Raw genomic sequence first — 15,824 nt, 5'->3', positions numbered from 1 at the left:
CCGGACCACACTGACCTGTGCACACACAGACGAACACCATGGGGCCAAGTACACGTGAGGAGACACAACCAAACTCCACCCAGCCAAGACCTCACTGAAACCTGGGCCACCACAAGAGACCCCGAAAGGCCATTCCTTGGGACCAGGGCCAAATTCACCCAACATAAAGGCCGCTGAAACCCACCCTACCAAATTAAAAACAAATCCCAAGAAATCAGATGACTCCTAAGAACTCCGCCAAAATGAACATCAACATTCTTAAAGGAACACAGTAAAATCCAGGCCAGCCTCGCCCAGCAGTAATGTAACGTGAGCACATACCCACCTAACCTTCCGGTAGCCTGCTTAAGATTAATCTTAACACGCAGTCGACGATGACACGTTTCACTTAACCCAACGTATCGAAAACATCTTTTATTTTAACGTGAGATCCAGATAAAATAATGAAATAGTTTTACGTTTCTTTTTTCGCACCAGTCTCTAAAATTCTGGTCCGCAGCTCACATTCTCATCATATCTAATTCAGACCAACCACAGTCCTATTTCCGCCAGTCACTTATGACTGCTGGCGGCAGTAATAGCCAGTCCAGACAGCAGAGACTCGACAATGTAATGCCCGGGGCCCAATCAAACAATAAAGCAGCAAACTGTGGACAGTAAGCAGAGGAAAATCTACCAAAAGGCAGATCCAGGAATGGCAGAGATGACAAAATTGGCGGATAAGGACTTTCAAAGCAGCCGTGGGAGATACGAGAAATAGGTCCAAAAGTTTAAAGGAAAGCGTGAACATAACGTGAAAGGGAAGGCCTAAGAAGGAAGAAAACAGAGCCTAGACCTACAACACGGCGTCTCAAAGGAAGCCTTCACTGGCTGAGCTTAACAGCAAATGTGGCTGAGGCACAAAAACAGATCACTCAACTTGAAGCCACGGCAACAGACAGCATTCACCCCTGAGGGAGGGACAAGAGACTGAGACAGGAGCTGAGCATTACCGGCACTCGGGACAGGCCAGGATGCCGGCCGCGTGTCACAGTCCCGGAGAAGCGACGAGTGTGGGGTGGGGGCAGACACGACATCTGAAAAGACGACAGATGAAAATCTTCTAAATGATGGGCCTGAGAAGCCCGACAAACGTTAAGCAGGACAAACACAGAGAAAAGAACGCTGAAACACATCAGAGACGAATTACTGAAAATCAGTTACAAAGATTAAACTTTAGAAGCACGTAGAGCAGCAAGCAGTCCATTTCCTGCAAAGGACAAAGGAGCGAGTATCTGAGGCCTCCTGGGACGGAGGTCTGTATAGCACAGACCTCTTCTGGTCTTTTCCTACAACCTTGAAAAAAGGAAAAGCCCACTCGAAGCCCGTCGGCCGACGCGTGCGCTTTGCCAAGAAGATGCACGACAGAAGACACAGACGCCTACGACGGCGACGCTTCAGAAACGGTGTGGTCAGATGTCTCTCAAAATAGGAGAAAAGCAGCCTATGATTCCACGATTCCAGACCCAGGGAAGAGGAATTCCATAAATACGGATAAAATAACTTCTTTCAGACCAAAAAGAAGCTGAGTAAATTCCCCGTCAGCAAGTCTACACTCGAAGAAATAGCCAAAAAGAGTCTTCAGAGCAAAGGGAATGGACGGCACACGACAGTGATCTGGGTATAAAGTCACAGAGCCCCAGAGACGGTGGGGGGGGGGGGGGGGGGGGGGGGGGAGGGGGGGGTGGCAAGTGGGTCTTCTTAAACTTCTCAGTTCCTCTGAAAGAAAACTGACTGCCTGAAATAAAAACTTAAAACATGAACGAGGGGAGACCAGCCAGCGACTCCCTAGGACGGTGTCCATCCGGACAGGCTCGCTCCACAGGCGCGGCCCCACAAACGCAACACACGCACGCCCACCTGCCTCAGCTGGAACAGCATCCGCGAGTGGTCCCCGCCGGTGATCTGGTCCAGGAGGTCGTCCACCATCTTCTTGCTGTAGCTCCCGGCATCCTTCACGAACTCCTGCAGGCTGGAAGGCCGAGAGAGGGCACGATGCCGCCGGAAGGCCCCGCGCCGCACGCTCTCGCCTCCCAGGCGCCTTCCCCGGGGCCGGCGGTCCCGAGGAGCGGGGCCTGCCCCGTGGACCCGGCTCCTCGGACGCGCCTCCGCGAGAGGGTCTCGCCGAGAGCCGCAAACCTCCCACGTGTACTCTGGGGGGTGGCAGCAACCGTCTCCGTCGGATACTCAGGGTGGCCCATGATCCAGAAAGGTGAAAAGGACCTCAAGGGGCGCCCGGGGGGCTCGTCAAGCACGTGACTCTCGACCTGGGCTCGAGTCGCGATCTCCCACTTTGGGAGTTCCAGACACACATCAGGCTCTGAGCTGAGCGCGGAGGCTGCTTGGGGTTCTCTCCCCTCCCCCCGCCCCTCCCCCATTCACGTGCACGGGCGCTCTCCCTCGATATAAACTAAACGACAGAAACAAGAGATCTTAAAAAACAGATGCTAGAACTCAAAAACCATCTCGAGAAGATCACTTCAAAAAAGACAAGGCTAACGAGAGTCCGGGCACATACGGTGAGCTCTTGAACAACGGCAGGGATCGGGGGCGCCAAGCCCACAAGCTGCAAATCCACGCGTCACTCGTGTCTCGCCCCAGACCGAACCACTCGCAGTCTGCCGACCGGAAGCCTTTCTGAGAACGCGAGCGGACGAGCGCGGCTCTCGCACGTCACACGCACCGCACACCACACCCCGCACGAGACACGCCAGGAAGAGCACGTTACGAAGAAAATCACGAGAAACCCCGACCGCGACTCCATCCTCTACCGACCGCGAAAAGCCGCGGGCAGGTAGCCCCGCACAACCGCAAGCGCGCGGCTCGGGGTCAACGGGGACACGCGGGCTCCCGCGGGAGGGGCACAGCCGTACCCGGTGCTCTTTTCGTTTTTGTTTCCGTTCTGACTTAACGAAAGGAGACCGAGGAGAGATGCTCCACAGCAGCGGGGAGAGGGAGCTCGTGCGGGAACGAGACTCCGCGGGCACCGCACCCTAGAGTATCGTCCTGGTTTTCGGACTCCGTGAATACTACAAACTAAAAAAGAAGTGAGTGGAAGGCACCGTAAAAGGAGGCAGGGGACGAAGGCCCGGGTCCTGGCCTCTAAGCCCTGGGGCAAAGGCTCAGAAGGGCTCCCCAGAGGCCAGACCGTCACACGGGGAGCGAGGAGGGCCACCGATCTGGGAGTGAGACCGTGACGGCACACGAGTCTCTCCGGGAGCGTTTCAGGAGACGCCACCACCGTGAGCGTGTGACGGGAGCAGGGACACCGGAACACTCGTGGCGTGGTCTGGAACAGAGCGCGTGGCGAGGTGACGCGGGGACGCCCGGGAGGAGCGTGGGCTGCGGCCGCCGTGCGCTGCTCACGCGGTCGGGCTTCTCGCTGCCCAGCACCCGGAGTCCATCCGTGTTTCTGGGGTGGGCGCGGGGGAAGGCGACCACGGTCTGGGAACACCGTGCCCCCTGAACCAAAGGTGACTGCCGTCCCTTAAAGGCTGTGACAGGGCAGTGGGGCAAAAGGGGGGGAGGGCACCACTTGTGACACTGTCCTCGCTCACCACAGATTTCCTCCTTGGTGTTCCACTTCTGCCTCTCTGGGCTCATAAAAATCGTATTAAGGGCTGACTTCCTTTTGTTCGTTTTTAAAATACGTCCCGTGTTCCGTTTGAAATCAAAGATCTAATACGGAAAGATCCATTTCTTAGAGGTTAGCCAAACTCGCCTTTCCTCCTGGAGAATTACTAAAATTCTACAGGCGTGACCTACTTCTATTGGTGCACAGAACACAGCAGCTCCACAGAAACACGGCACCACGTCTAAGGTTTTAGTACCACGTCCCAGTCACCAATGGGGACTGAAGCGTGTCCCAAAATTCTTCTGCTGAAGCTCCAACCCCAGTACCTCAGAAAGTATCATTTGGAGACGTGGCCTCCCAAAGGTGATGAAGTTCGAGCGAAGTCTTTAGGGGGCCCTAACGCGTTACGATCGGTGTCTCTGAAGGAAACGGAGACCGGGACACAGACTTAGAGAGGGGCGTGCAGGTGAGGACACAGGGAGACCAGGGCCGTCTACGCGCTAAGCACAGAGGCCGCAGGAGAAAGCAGCCCTGCCCACGCCCGGGTCTCGGACTCCCGGCCTCCGGCCCCGCCAGACGACGAATGCCTGTCACTTCAGCCCCTCAGGCTGGGGTGCACGGTTCCGGTGGCCCCGGCAGACTAACACGGCCACCGAGCCACGTCCCAACGAAATCACGAAACAAGCTCCAAACACACGTGGTTGGTGACACGCACACACACGTTCTTTTTTAAACTACAGCCTGGATCGTCACCTTTGTAAGGCGCAGCTGAGTTACCCGAACTTCAAGACCAACCCGCGGCAAACCAGTGGTTTACGGAAAAGAACTCGAAAGCCTCCGCCGTGCAGACCCGCTGCCGTCGGCCGTCTCCCGCCAACCACCCACCAGGGAAACGGCTCCTCCCGCACGGCAAGCGAGAACCTTCCGGGCCGTGCCGACCCTGCTCACCTCAGCGCGCACTGCACACCCGTCTCATCCCCGTAGGCGGAATACAGCAGGTCTATCTCCTCCGACTTTAAGTCGCCGAACACGGAATTGCTGTGCATTGAAAGCGCGGTGGTGGTGCTGGAGAGAAAAGTGACTGAGGGCAGGAGAGGGAGAGCACAAGACGTGAGACGCACGTGCGGGGACGCCCGCACGAGACGCCCCCGCTCCCAGCCTCCTCCCTGTGACATCGCTGCTCCCCAGCGACCCGAAGCGGTGGCAGCTTCCGGGCCGAACCAGCACTTCAGGCTCTGCAGCAGGTGCAGAGGACAGTTCACGCGATGCAAGGCGAGCGCGCGCTGGTAGGACGGCTTCGTGCCGACCCGGGCCCTGCTGGGAACCGAGCCCACGGACGAGGCTGGATCCCTCAAGGGGCTGTGGGGGCATCACGGCTGGCGTCCCCACGTGAATGACGTCAGAGCTCAAGAGCAATGCGTCTCAGACGTGCCCGTCCCCCCCCACTAGACTCCAGCAGCACCACGATGTGACCATCACAATGTCCCCAGACGCCACCAGCTGTCCCCCGGGGAACAAAACTGCTGCACACCGACACACTCCAAATCTAGCAAACCAGCCACAGACGTCACTCGGTCACTCGGCCACACACACGAGTGCGGCCAGCACACCAGTCCCCTCCCTCCCTCCACCGCCACACCCGTCCAACCTTCCGTCTCCCACACTTGCCCCCCATCATTCGGCAGACACCCCGGCATACACCCCCACCCACGGTCGGCACGGGGCTGAGACCCACAGGCCGGTACGAGTGGACGGTAAAGGAGGAGCGTGCCCGGTGAAACGTTTATTCCCCTCACTCGACAGGACCTTAATTTAATCTCGTTAGTTTCAGAGCCAGAATCTGGACACGGTACTAAGACCAGGTGAGCCAGGAAGACGGCGGAAGGACGCTGGGTCCACACCTCTCCTGTGATTTCCCTCATCCCGTGCCCCTACCTGCCCACCCCACACTCACCTTTGCCCCTTCTCTCATCCTTGAAGCCCAGTGTGGTAAAGCCAGGGAGCAGCTTGCTGGAGAGCGAGCTCAGGTCCACAGGGTGGGTCTCCTCCTCTGCAAAGGGACCAGGCTGTGAACAGGTGGCTCGGGGAGTTCCCAGCTCCCGCAGTGGCTCACAGAGTGCACTTGGGGAAGGCACGGGGGGCTCTCTAGAAAGACCAGCTAAAATCAAATTTACAGAAACCGCTAAAATTCTTAGGCGCCTGGGTGGCTCAGTCGGTTAAACATCCGACTCTTGATTTCAGCTCAGGTCGATCTCACGGTTTGTGAGTTCGAGCCCCGCCTCAGGCTCTGCACTGCCTGGGGCCTGCTTGGGATTCTTTCTCTCCCTCTCTCTCTCTCAAAATAAATAAGCACTTAAAAAAAAAAAAAGTAGCCGCTACAATTCTCAAACCTTAACTCTGTCTAAGCTATGAGTTGATCAACTCGAGATACTTTTCAAAGAGACGGAGTACATAAGGGCTTCCCCACGGGTGAGCGGATCCAGCATCTGTGCCCCCCTCAAGGTCCTCAACACCATGATCACACAGGGCATCCCCTCTACGCCCACGTCTGGGCCCCTTCCAAGCTCTGCGAGTACGACGGAGTTGTGCACTCTGGCTCCTCCCAGGGAGCCCTGACAAGGGTGTGAGTCGATCCTCATGATGGTATCTGGAAGTCAGGCCATGAGGACTTGTAGAACCGCAGCCCTGCGGGAGCACAGCTCTACACTGGCTGCCTATGCTAGACCCTGGGGCAGAAAAGGTCTGAGCGGCACCCCTGCCCCCGCTGGATGACTGCCCCCTGTCCACGTATCATACGCAGGCTGCGTATCATACACAGGAGGGGGAGGACAGGGGAGTAACACCGGATGGGATTCGTCTATGCCGTGCGACTGGGGCCTGCTCTGCACGGGCAACCGTGATCTCAGACGGGCTACGAAGCCGAAACTCCCTGGCGCTGCGGAGACTAACCCCAGCCCTGCTCGGGGCCACGCACCGTCGGCATCCGGCTCGGCCGTGTTGACCACGCTGTAGAGCAAGCTGCCGTCACTGTCCTTCTTCAGATAGCCCATCTGCAAGGAAGCACACCTGAGGGCCAGCCCTACGTGCTCTGCCACAACACCAAGAGCTAAGGCGTACGAGCACGGCCTAACATGCACAAATCCCAACAGGTCACGGGGCAGTTGGTTTCCCCATGGAAAAGACCGCAGAGACCTCTCTCATACCTCCCCGAACCTGACTTCACACCCATGTGTACCGAAAGGATTAAGACTAGTTCCTGATTCTTCTAAAGGAGATACGGAAACAGGAAGCTTACCCCAGAAACTGCCCTCTTACAGGATGTCAGAACCTGAGCCAAATGACCCAGAACAGGACCCTGGTCACCAAATGCCGTATCAACGGGCACTAGAGGCTCCATCTCTAACACAAGGGACTTACTTCCGCTTACAGAAAACCACTGAACAAAAGCCCTCTTCCTCCGAAGGCCCCCAGGAAGGTCCAGGAGGGGCACCTGCACATGGGAGTGGGGGAAGAGAAGAGGGGGACCCTTGGCCTGAGTGCCTGAATACAGGGCGGGGAGGACAGGAGACCTGTCACTGCTGACCACGTGAGCGCTGAGTGTGTGAGTACTAACCATACGAGTACTCACCATGTGAGCACTGACCACGTGAGCGTTGTGTCAGTACTGACCACGTGAGCGCTGACCATGTAAATACTGACCACATAAGTGCTGGCCACGTAAACACTGACCACGTGCGCGCTAACCGTGTCAGTACTGACCACGTAAATACCGACCACGTGAGCACTGACCACGTAAGTGCTGACCATGTGAGCGGTGAGCATGGGAGTACTAACAATGTAAGTACTCACCATGTGAGCACTGACCACGTGAGCGCTGACCACGTGAGCACTGACCACGTGAATGCACTAAGGGGAGCAGGAGTCAGGTTTCTCGCTGTGGAATTACAACCCAAAAAGGGAGAAAAGGGAAACAGGCCCAGCACTGGGAACAATGGGGGTTCGGGTGTGGACACGTGCCTCTGATGAATACACGCAGCTCGGCACGGCCCTCCCTCTCCGAGCTACAGTCCGCAGGGCTCTTTCCCAGCGCCACTGAGGGCCGTGCCCAGTGCCCGGGACATTCCGGGGCTGAAGCACTACAGGCGTGCAGACCAGCGGGTCCAGCAGATCAACATCAGCTACACAGGGAACCGCAAACTTCCCACCAGGGAAACTTAAGGTAAGTAAAAGATTCATCTCCGTAAGCTTCACGTAACCCGGCGCATGCAAAACGTCACTGTTCAAAATCCTTGACTAACACTCCACGCGCGTTTTGAGAACACGTGTCTGAGACAGGGATGTGAAGTTCTAAGAGTTCTTCACACGGACCACGTGCACAGACGAGACCGTGGATGCACCAGGTCAAGTAAACGTGCCGGGATTAACATCGCCTCTGTCCTCGTTACCGTGACTAGCGGGTTTAAAAGTGCACGCAAGAGCCACACCGTTTCTACTGGAGGTGCCGGTCTGCTCTCCCGGCAGGGGGGTGCTCCAAGCACAGCAGGGAGGCCCCCACAGGCCAGGCCCGGGTCAGATGGGACCCACGGGCGCCGCAGAGGCACACAGAGACGCAAGCACACCAGGAGAAGAGGGAGGCTGCGGCGCAGGCGCCTGGCAGGCCTGACGTCCATCCGCCGGTGGGCAACATCCCACTACGGGGCGAGCCTGCCTGCAGCGTCCCCGCATCACACACCGCTTCTGGGAGGCCCCCGCCCACCCCAGAGATGGAGCCGGTGACGGGACCCATCACCCGCAAGGGAGCCTGCGGGACACGAGCTCTGCCCAGACACCCCCGACGCTACCTTGCCCCCTGGGAGGAGCCGGCTGATCCTGTCCCGAGCCTCGTCAGCTGCGTGCTCCACCAAGGCCAGCACGTGCTCCTCTGCCGTGCTGTCAGTCAGGCTGCAGGCATTTCCTTCCGGCTCAAACGTGCAGCTGCGAGGCAGGAACACCACACACGTCACCCGGGCACGTGCCGCTCCCGCCTCACCACGGTCAGTCCCTACCGCTCCCCAAGGTCACCACGGGCCGGGAGCAAGGGCACGGAGCACTCCTCGACCCTGTCCTCGTGGCTGTAACTGCAGCAATATGCGGGGCCTCCACGAACAGCGAGGGAGCCCCAAACGGCCGCTGGAGTGTCTCGTGTCTCAGCTGCACACCTGAGTCGATCTAAGAGCAACCTGACGGCAACCTCACTACTCACAATGTCGTTCGAGGCACCGTTGGAAAAAGAGGCAAAGCTCCGTGGAGCGTGCAGACGCCAGAAACAAGGGTGAGCTGGGAGCACAGGTCGTGAGGCAAAAGGGGCGTCCCGAGCCTTCGGCAGGCGGGCTCAGACCCCACACAGAGAAGAGCTTTATTCGAACAGCCAAGGGTCACTGGGTGCAGCGCCCAAGGGATGTAGCCTCTCCTGTGGAAGGTTCCAGAAGCATATGGACCGACTCCATCCAAGGAGCCGCGGGAGCAAACTCTGCCTGCGGACCCCAAGCCTGCAAGAAGGCCCCGCCTCTGGCCCAGGGTGGACGGCTGCAGGAGTTGGGGGGGGGGGGGGCAGGTATGAGGAGAATGAAGCCCCCCCACAAAGCGTGTCACCTGCCTAAACACAGCACAGCTACGTCCCCCGCACAGGGACAGCCAAGCTAGGCCACCATCAAGTGTCCTGCACGTGAGGGAACTTCTTCAGAGTGAAGGGCCAACAACCACTGCAACACGCATATGGGAACAGCAGTGTCACACCTGGAACAGAGCCTGCGTATGGCTGGCAGGGGCTGTCCTGCCCTTGTGCCCCCAGGTCCGTTAGCGTGACGAGGCCCGGCTGGCCCAGGTTGCCGGCCAGCTGCCTGGAAACACCTGAGACCAGAGCTCACACGCAGCCGCTGGGGACTGGGCTCCTTCCAGCAGGTGGGGGTCCACGAGCTACTCCGCGGCCACGGGCGCCAGCACAGGCTCACCCTCACTCACAGTCCTGAGGTGCGTTTCCCGTTACCTGATAACTTCTCTACTCGGCCTTTTGGATTTCTTGGCAGTTTCTACTTGTACAGGTGCCGCTTCAGGAACGGGCTCCTCAACAGCTGTGTCTTCGTTGCCCAGAAGAGCTGCCTGCTGAGAAAAATCCATGTCCTGCATAAACGACATGCTGCGCTTCAGAGCTAACAGCCGCTCCTAGAATCAAAAAGGACAGAGCAGCAGGCCTTTACCTCTGCCTCGCAGCCGAGGCGCCATGGCGACGGGTGGGATGGGGATGGCCGCGGCCTCGCCTGGCCTAACAGCGGGCTCCCGTGGCGCTACCGCGGCAGGGGCGGGTGGGAGTCGGCACCACAGGCGCGGCCGACTGGCTGGGAGCACTCGGGGCTGGCGGAGGGGGACGGGCCAGAGGGCACAGGGGCCCGCACCTCACCCACGGGCCGGTCAGGCACAAGGCACCGGTCCCGGATGCGTGACGCATGCAACCTGGCTCATGGGACAGATCTGGGAAGCCACTCCGGACGGCCAAGACGTCCTGTCTGGACTCAGTGAGGCAGCCACGTAAGACAAATCACAGGCTGGCTGCGATCCATCAGACACCCACACTTAGATCAACAGATCCAGCACTTTCCGCCAACCCTAAAGGAGACGTTCCAGCTGGCGCGGGAGCAGAGAGAGACAGAGAGAGAGAGAGCGCGCGCCTGGCGGGGAGGGTGGCCTGGGATGTGTACGGAGGCTCTGTACCACGGCCAGTGACGGACGGGTGGAAGCGTGTCAGTCAGTGGGGGTGGGGCTCTGTGTAGGCATCGAGACAGAGGGGAACTCTCGTCTCTGTGGCTCCTTGCGGCCGCGGGCTTCTTACTTTGCTCATCATCTTAAAGCCTGCGTGAAGGATCTTCTTAGCTAACTTGTAGTACACAGTGTCTGGTCTGTTGTAGGTCATCGCGTTATCACACATCAGTTTGAAATCCGCCTGAAAGGGAAAAAAATAGAATCTGTCGAATTTGAACCACTAAGATGCCAGCAAAAACAGGACTCCTGTCAAGAGGCTAAAACTGAGTGGCAAGCAACTAAACCAGGCTCTTCAGCTTAACAAGTGGTTTTTAACGACTCTTTGAGGAAAGTTTCAGACCTTACAGTGAGAAGCCTGCCAAACCTGGAGCTTCCTCCTGAGGGCGACACGCGTGGCTTCTGTTTCTGTTTTTTTATTCTGAGAAAGAGAATGTGTGTGTGAGCAGGGGAGAGACAGAATCCCAAGCAGGCTCCACGCTGTCATCACAGAGCCTGACGTGGGGCCTGAACTCGTGAACCAAGAGATCATGACCTAAGACGAAACCAAGAATTGGACGCTTAACCGACGGAGCCTCCCAGCTGCCCCAACACGTGCGCGTTCTAAGAACATCGCGGCTCCCTCTCTCCATCTCCAGCTCCCCCGCTTTGGGAGAAATCAGATGTAAGTAGGAACAAGAAGTGACAGCCAGGTCCTTTTAAGTAAAAGCCGAGGAATGAGCCGAGAGCTGAGCACGTTCATGTCCTCTCTCTGGGATTTTGCCACAGAATTCAAAACTTGGTCTATCGCCAATTACTCTAATAGCATCAGCAAAAAGGCTTTCTGTAGTTAAAAGCAAGCTATTGGACGTTTCAATATACCATCACCCCAACCAAATTACAGACCGCACACACACCCGTCACAGGTGCGCTGTGCTGGCCATGAGGACGCATAAGGACAGCTGAAGCCAGCCAGACCCTGACCGAGCCCCAGCACTGACCCCACGGCCAAGGTCCCCAGGGCTGGGCCTGTGGGCCTTGATGTAGCAGTCTTGAGGACAAGGCAGAGGGGGGACACTGCTCACATCCAGGACCGTCACTGGGCAGCAGAGCAAACCAGGGCCCGACAAGGAAAGTGGAGGACTGAGGGCCGCCCGCCCCTGTACCCTTTCATGTGGCACAGCCTCTGAGGCTCAGCAAACACGTTCAGTCGTGTCACCAGCAAATGAAAGGGATAGGGCTAAGCCTTCCAAATTGAATAGAAACTAAGAAAGAAACCCGATGCCTTTTCCTACATGACATCATTACCAAAGCGTCAAGCACTCGTCTTGATCCGCCCCTGGGATCAAAGCCAACAAGCAATTCCTACCTTGCAGTTGTACCAAGAAACAGAGTTCAGAACTACACACTAGAGAGTCATAGAAATTGATCGTCAAAAAAAAAAAAATTAAACTCCTAGTTACTATAAAACAAAAAACTAGGAAAAACTGTAATTCTAAAAATACCCATTCTGGAGTCAGACCAAATCAGACACACTTTTGCTTGACCTCACGTGTCTCTACAGCTTCCAGACAAGATACCGGTTTCCCTGATGCAACCTTTGGGAGACCTTGGCCCGAAGGCTCAGGCCCCCATGAACACTCGCAACTAGAAACCAGCTGATACGGACAGAGTACTTACTGGACATAAACACACAGAGAGCTTCGCAGCAATTATTTCAGAAACCGAAATTAGTTTACCTTAAATTCTGTGACTGATTTGTATTCGTTGGCTACAATCTTGTCTTTCATCGTACCAAAGTCCATGGGATGTTTTATTATCATGGAATATCCGGGAGCAATTGCATCCGTGACAGGAAAAGCAAAAAATCCATGAGGATCTTTTCTGAAAACAAGAACGTCATTACTTAAACAGGAAAAACCCTAAATGTAGATTTCCAAACAATACAAAACGTTTCACGGTAAAAACATGACACAATTCACCAAGTTTTGTTCCTTAAAACAAGAAATAAAATTTACACCCTGTAGAAGCGTAGTAGATATCTTTGATGGTTAAAAATTCCAAAATTACCCTCCTGGCTGGAGCCGTGACATCTGCATCATGGAGGTCCTGACCGCCCCCCACCAACACCCCCGCCCTGCACGGACCGGGCACACGGTGCTCTCCCGACGCCGGCCCACCCCCCACTAGACTGGGCGTCACCCAGGGAGGGCGAAGGGTCTGCTTCACGGGTGTGGGAGGTGAGGCAAGAACCCGTCACAAGGGAAGACACCCTGAAGGTTCCCAACCTCAAGTTCTTGAGAAACTGTTTACCTCTGGAGCTGGCGGAGAAAATGCTCTAGTAACTGCTGAATCGGTGTGCTCTCGTTCTCAGCTGACAATTTAAAGAGTACGGGATAACGATGAGTCAAAACATCTTGATACTGCGTCACTAGAGAGCTCCCACTCCACGGCACGTTTCAGTGTTTCAGGCTCCAACAAGAACTGGGTACAAGGACGACCCAGACCCGGTCTTGGCCCCAAAAAACTCAGCTGGGTGGGAGGGGCATCCACCACAGCATCAGTCCCCCAAACCCCTTAGAAAGTGCCAAGATCCTTCAAACGACAACAGGGAGCTGTCACTTGTCAGTCTGTAGGAGTCCCCTGTCACGACCGGGCCCAGTACATTCCAGACACGGTACGAAGACGGCCAGGACACAGAGGCCGAGCTTCACCAACTATCACTTTACTCGGCAGTCCAGAACCTCTGGCCGCACCTCTGCTGCTCCTCCTCTGTAAAACGGGTACGAATGCAACCGCACGGGGGTCCTTGTGAGGACGGCCACTAACTACATCTCTTGGCCCACGGTGTGGAACCGTGGTTTCTGGTGAACGTAGTAAGCACGCGTGGCGGCCTAGGTTCTGTTCCCTAAGCCATAAGAACACAAGTGCTCTTACCTAGAGCATCCACTGCCGGCCACGCCCAGCCCCCAGACCTCAGCATCTGAATGCACTAAGGAACCAGGGCTCCTTGGAGAAATAGCCGGTTCCAGGGCCGGAGCAAACAGGCCTGCAGACCACGAGTGGGTCCCGACAGTGACAGTGACCAGAGCAAGCGTGAACATCACCCCTTCGGGTACACGGAAGGGAAGCACTGCACGCGTGACCTCAATCAGCTGATCTGACCAAGCCGGCAGGGACCGGCGACTCTACGCACTTCGTGAGCACGTTCACCCGGCGAACCGTCTCATGCCTGACCTTCTGTCCTGCCCACCGTGCCCCGTGGCCCCGGGTCCTACCTGTTCACCGTGGCAATGACTTGCACGGGACGGCTGTTGCCAGAAAACCACAGCCTCGGCAACGACTACCATACGACCCCGCTTCCTTCCCTCCCGAATCACAGGCAGGCAAACCCAACGTCAAGAAGAGAAACGCTTGAGGCAAAACTGCCTCCACTTCAGTACCTCCTGACCATTTGAAAGCCCCCGAGGAAAGTGACCACTCACGGATTAGAGAGCCCCGAGTGTTCTCTCCTCCGGTGAGGCTGGCACAGCCCTCGTGGTGCCTGACAGCCTCAGTACTAACTGATTCGAGCACGAGTTCCCTTCTCCCCGTGATGAGCTCGTGGGTTTAAAAAAAAACAAAGGGAGGGGGCACAGGGGCGGTAGTTGACTGAACCCTGCTCTACAGGTTCAAGTTGACACTAAGACCTCAGGTCCAGCTACGCTTCATGTCGAGCCCCGGAAGAGAAAGCACCGTTCCCTCCTTCCTGCACACGTCCCCAAGAGGCAGAGAAGCACGACGCCAACCACTGTGCCACAGAGACGAGCTGTCGCGCTCCGGGAGAGCCTCCAAACACGTTCCTTCCACTCGCCTGGCTGCGTCCGGCACGCTCGCACGGGCCTGTCGGGGGGCGGCTCCACCTCCACCTTCTTGCCGGGATCAAAGTCGTCGGCCTCTCCCTCTGAGTCGCCATGCTCCTTTTCCCGTTTCCGCTTCTTCTCTTCCTGTGAGGCAGAGTCAGGGCAGCGAGAGCAAGGCAAGCGGTTTTAAATGATCTCCCGCAACACAAAGCCGAGCAGGCAAACCTCCCTCCAGAGACGCTTCTCCTTCAGATCCCCCCCCCCCCCCCCCCAATGACCACCCCCTGGGCTCGTGCGCCTTTTGCTACAAACAGGACGGCCCTTTCCTAAGACCCCACGGCCCTTGTGATCTGCCGTCCGGGGGGCTGGGGGCCTCCACCGGCCAGCTGCCTCCCTGCTCTACCTTTCTTTTCCTTCTTTCTTCGTCGTCAAGGTGCTTTTCCTTCTCGGATTTCTTCTTCTTCTTCTTCTTCTTTTCCTTGTGCCGCTCTCGCTCGTGGTCTGACCTGTCATCGTAATAACTGGAGTCGTGCCCAGACCCCGACAGCTCAGTCACTTCACTTCCTCCAACCTTGAGAACCAGCTTCAGGGGCTTCTCCAAGGGCTTGTCTGCATAATCTGTAAGCACAGACCGCAGCTTCGGGGTGTGCTCGGGTGTGTAGAGGCACCAGGGGCCCGACGTGCAGGGGGAACAGAGAGGACGCCCAGGCCCCAGAAGGCAACACCATCAGGGAAAGATGGGGAAGCAAACCCCGGGGCTGCCAGTCCCGCCCCCCTTGGTGCTGAATCACCCTCAGGGACATAGTTCGAGCTGCTCTGTCTGGCGAGGAACAAGGAGGCAGGGGAGCCCAGGAGCCTGGTCCCTCCCCGCCCCCTTCCCTAAGCTCCTGGCCTGCGCTCACGCCCGTCTGTCCTGCAGCAGACACAGGACCGAGGCTGCAGGAACGCGCAGGCCGGACGCGGGTGACAAACAGGGACGAACTTCTCCAAGACCAGACAAGCCAACACAGATGCGGGAGGCGGACCAGACGCCCGACAGCCCTGGCGCCCTGGCCCGGAACCGCCGCCCGCGATCCCAGAATCCTCGCCCAGGACACCTTCCCGCGACCCCGGAATCTTCCCCCCGCCGAGACCCCCCCCCCCCACCCGCAGGCGAGCCGGGGATTCTCCCTCGGGGCCCGAGCCCGCGAGCCCGGGATCTTTGCCCGAGGCCGCCGCCTGGGACCCCGCCCCCCCCCCCGCCCGCTGGCCGGCCCGACGTCACAAAGCGCGCCCGCCGCCTCACCCTCGTAGGACGAGCGCCACTCGGTCTTGTGCTTCTTGTGCTTCTTGCCCATGGCGGCGCGGGGCCGGAGCGCGGGGCTGAGGGCTGCAAGCAAGCGCGGCCGCAGCGTGGACGCCGCCGCCGCCGCGGCCCCGACTCGCCACCCGCCTGGCCCCGCGGAGGTCGCCGGGCCTCGCCGGAAGCAGGCGCCGGAAGTCGGGCCGTCTCGCCCCGCCGGCGCCCAGCGCTTCCGGGTCAGAGGGCGGTGCGCCGCGCGCGGCACTTTCAAGCGCGGGCGGGAGGGCGGACGGCTGGAGCGGCCCGGGCGGTGGCG

General features: G+C 57.9%; 1 protein-coding gene across 1 annotated transcript; it reads right to left on the bottom strand.

Annotated features, from left to right (window-relative positions):
- Positions 1–105: 105 nt before the first annotated feature.
- On the bottom strand, positions 106–15,793 carry LOC125917223 (bromodomain-containing protein 9-like). The gene is made up of 13 exons (XM_049623472.1): positions 15,512–15,793; positions 14,630–14,844; positions 14,238–14,370; positions 12,698–12,758; positions 12,124–12,268; positions 10,479–10,589; positions 9,639–9,814; positions 8,455–8,587; positions 6,588–6,663; positions 5,568–5,663; positions 4,562–4,694; positions 1,900–2,011; positions 106–1,076 (listed from the first exon to the last, which is right to left on the bottom strand). Exons 1-13 carry the CDS (start codon positions 15,561–15,563, stop codon positions 945–947), a joined length of 1,575 nt encoding a protein of 524 aa, XP_049479429.1. The 5' UTR covers positions 15,564–15,793; the 3' UTR covers positions 106–944.
- Between the last annotated feature and the right edge of the window lie 31 nt (positions 15,794–15,824).

This window comes from Panthera uncia, unplaced genomic scaffold (genome assembly GCF_023721935.1).
Source record: "Panthera uncia isolate 11264 unplaced genomic scaffold, Puncia_PCG_1.0 HiC_scaffold_1596, whole genome shotgun sequence".
Taxonomy (NCBI): domain Eukaryota; kingdom Metazoa; phylum Chordata; class Mammalia; order Carnivora; family Felidae; genus Panthera; species Panthera uncia.
The sequence above is the reverse complement of the archived record's forward strand: the minus strand, read 5'-3'. Positions and strand labels throughout refer to the sequence as shown.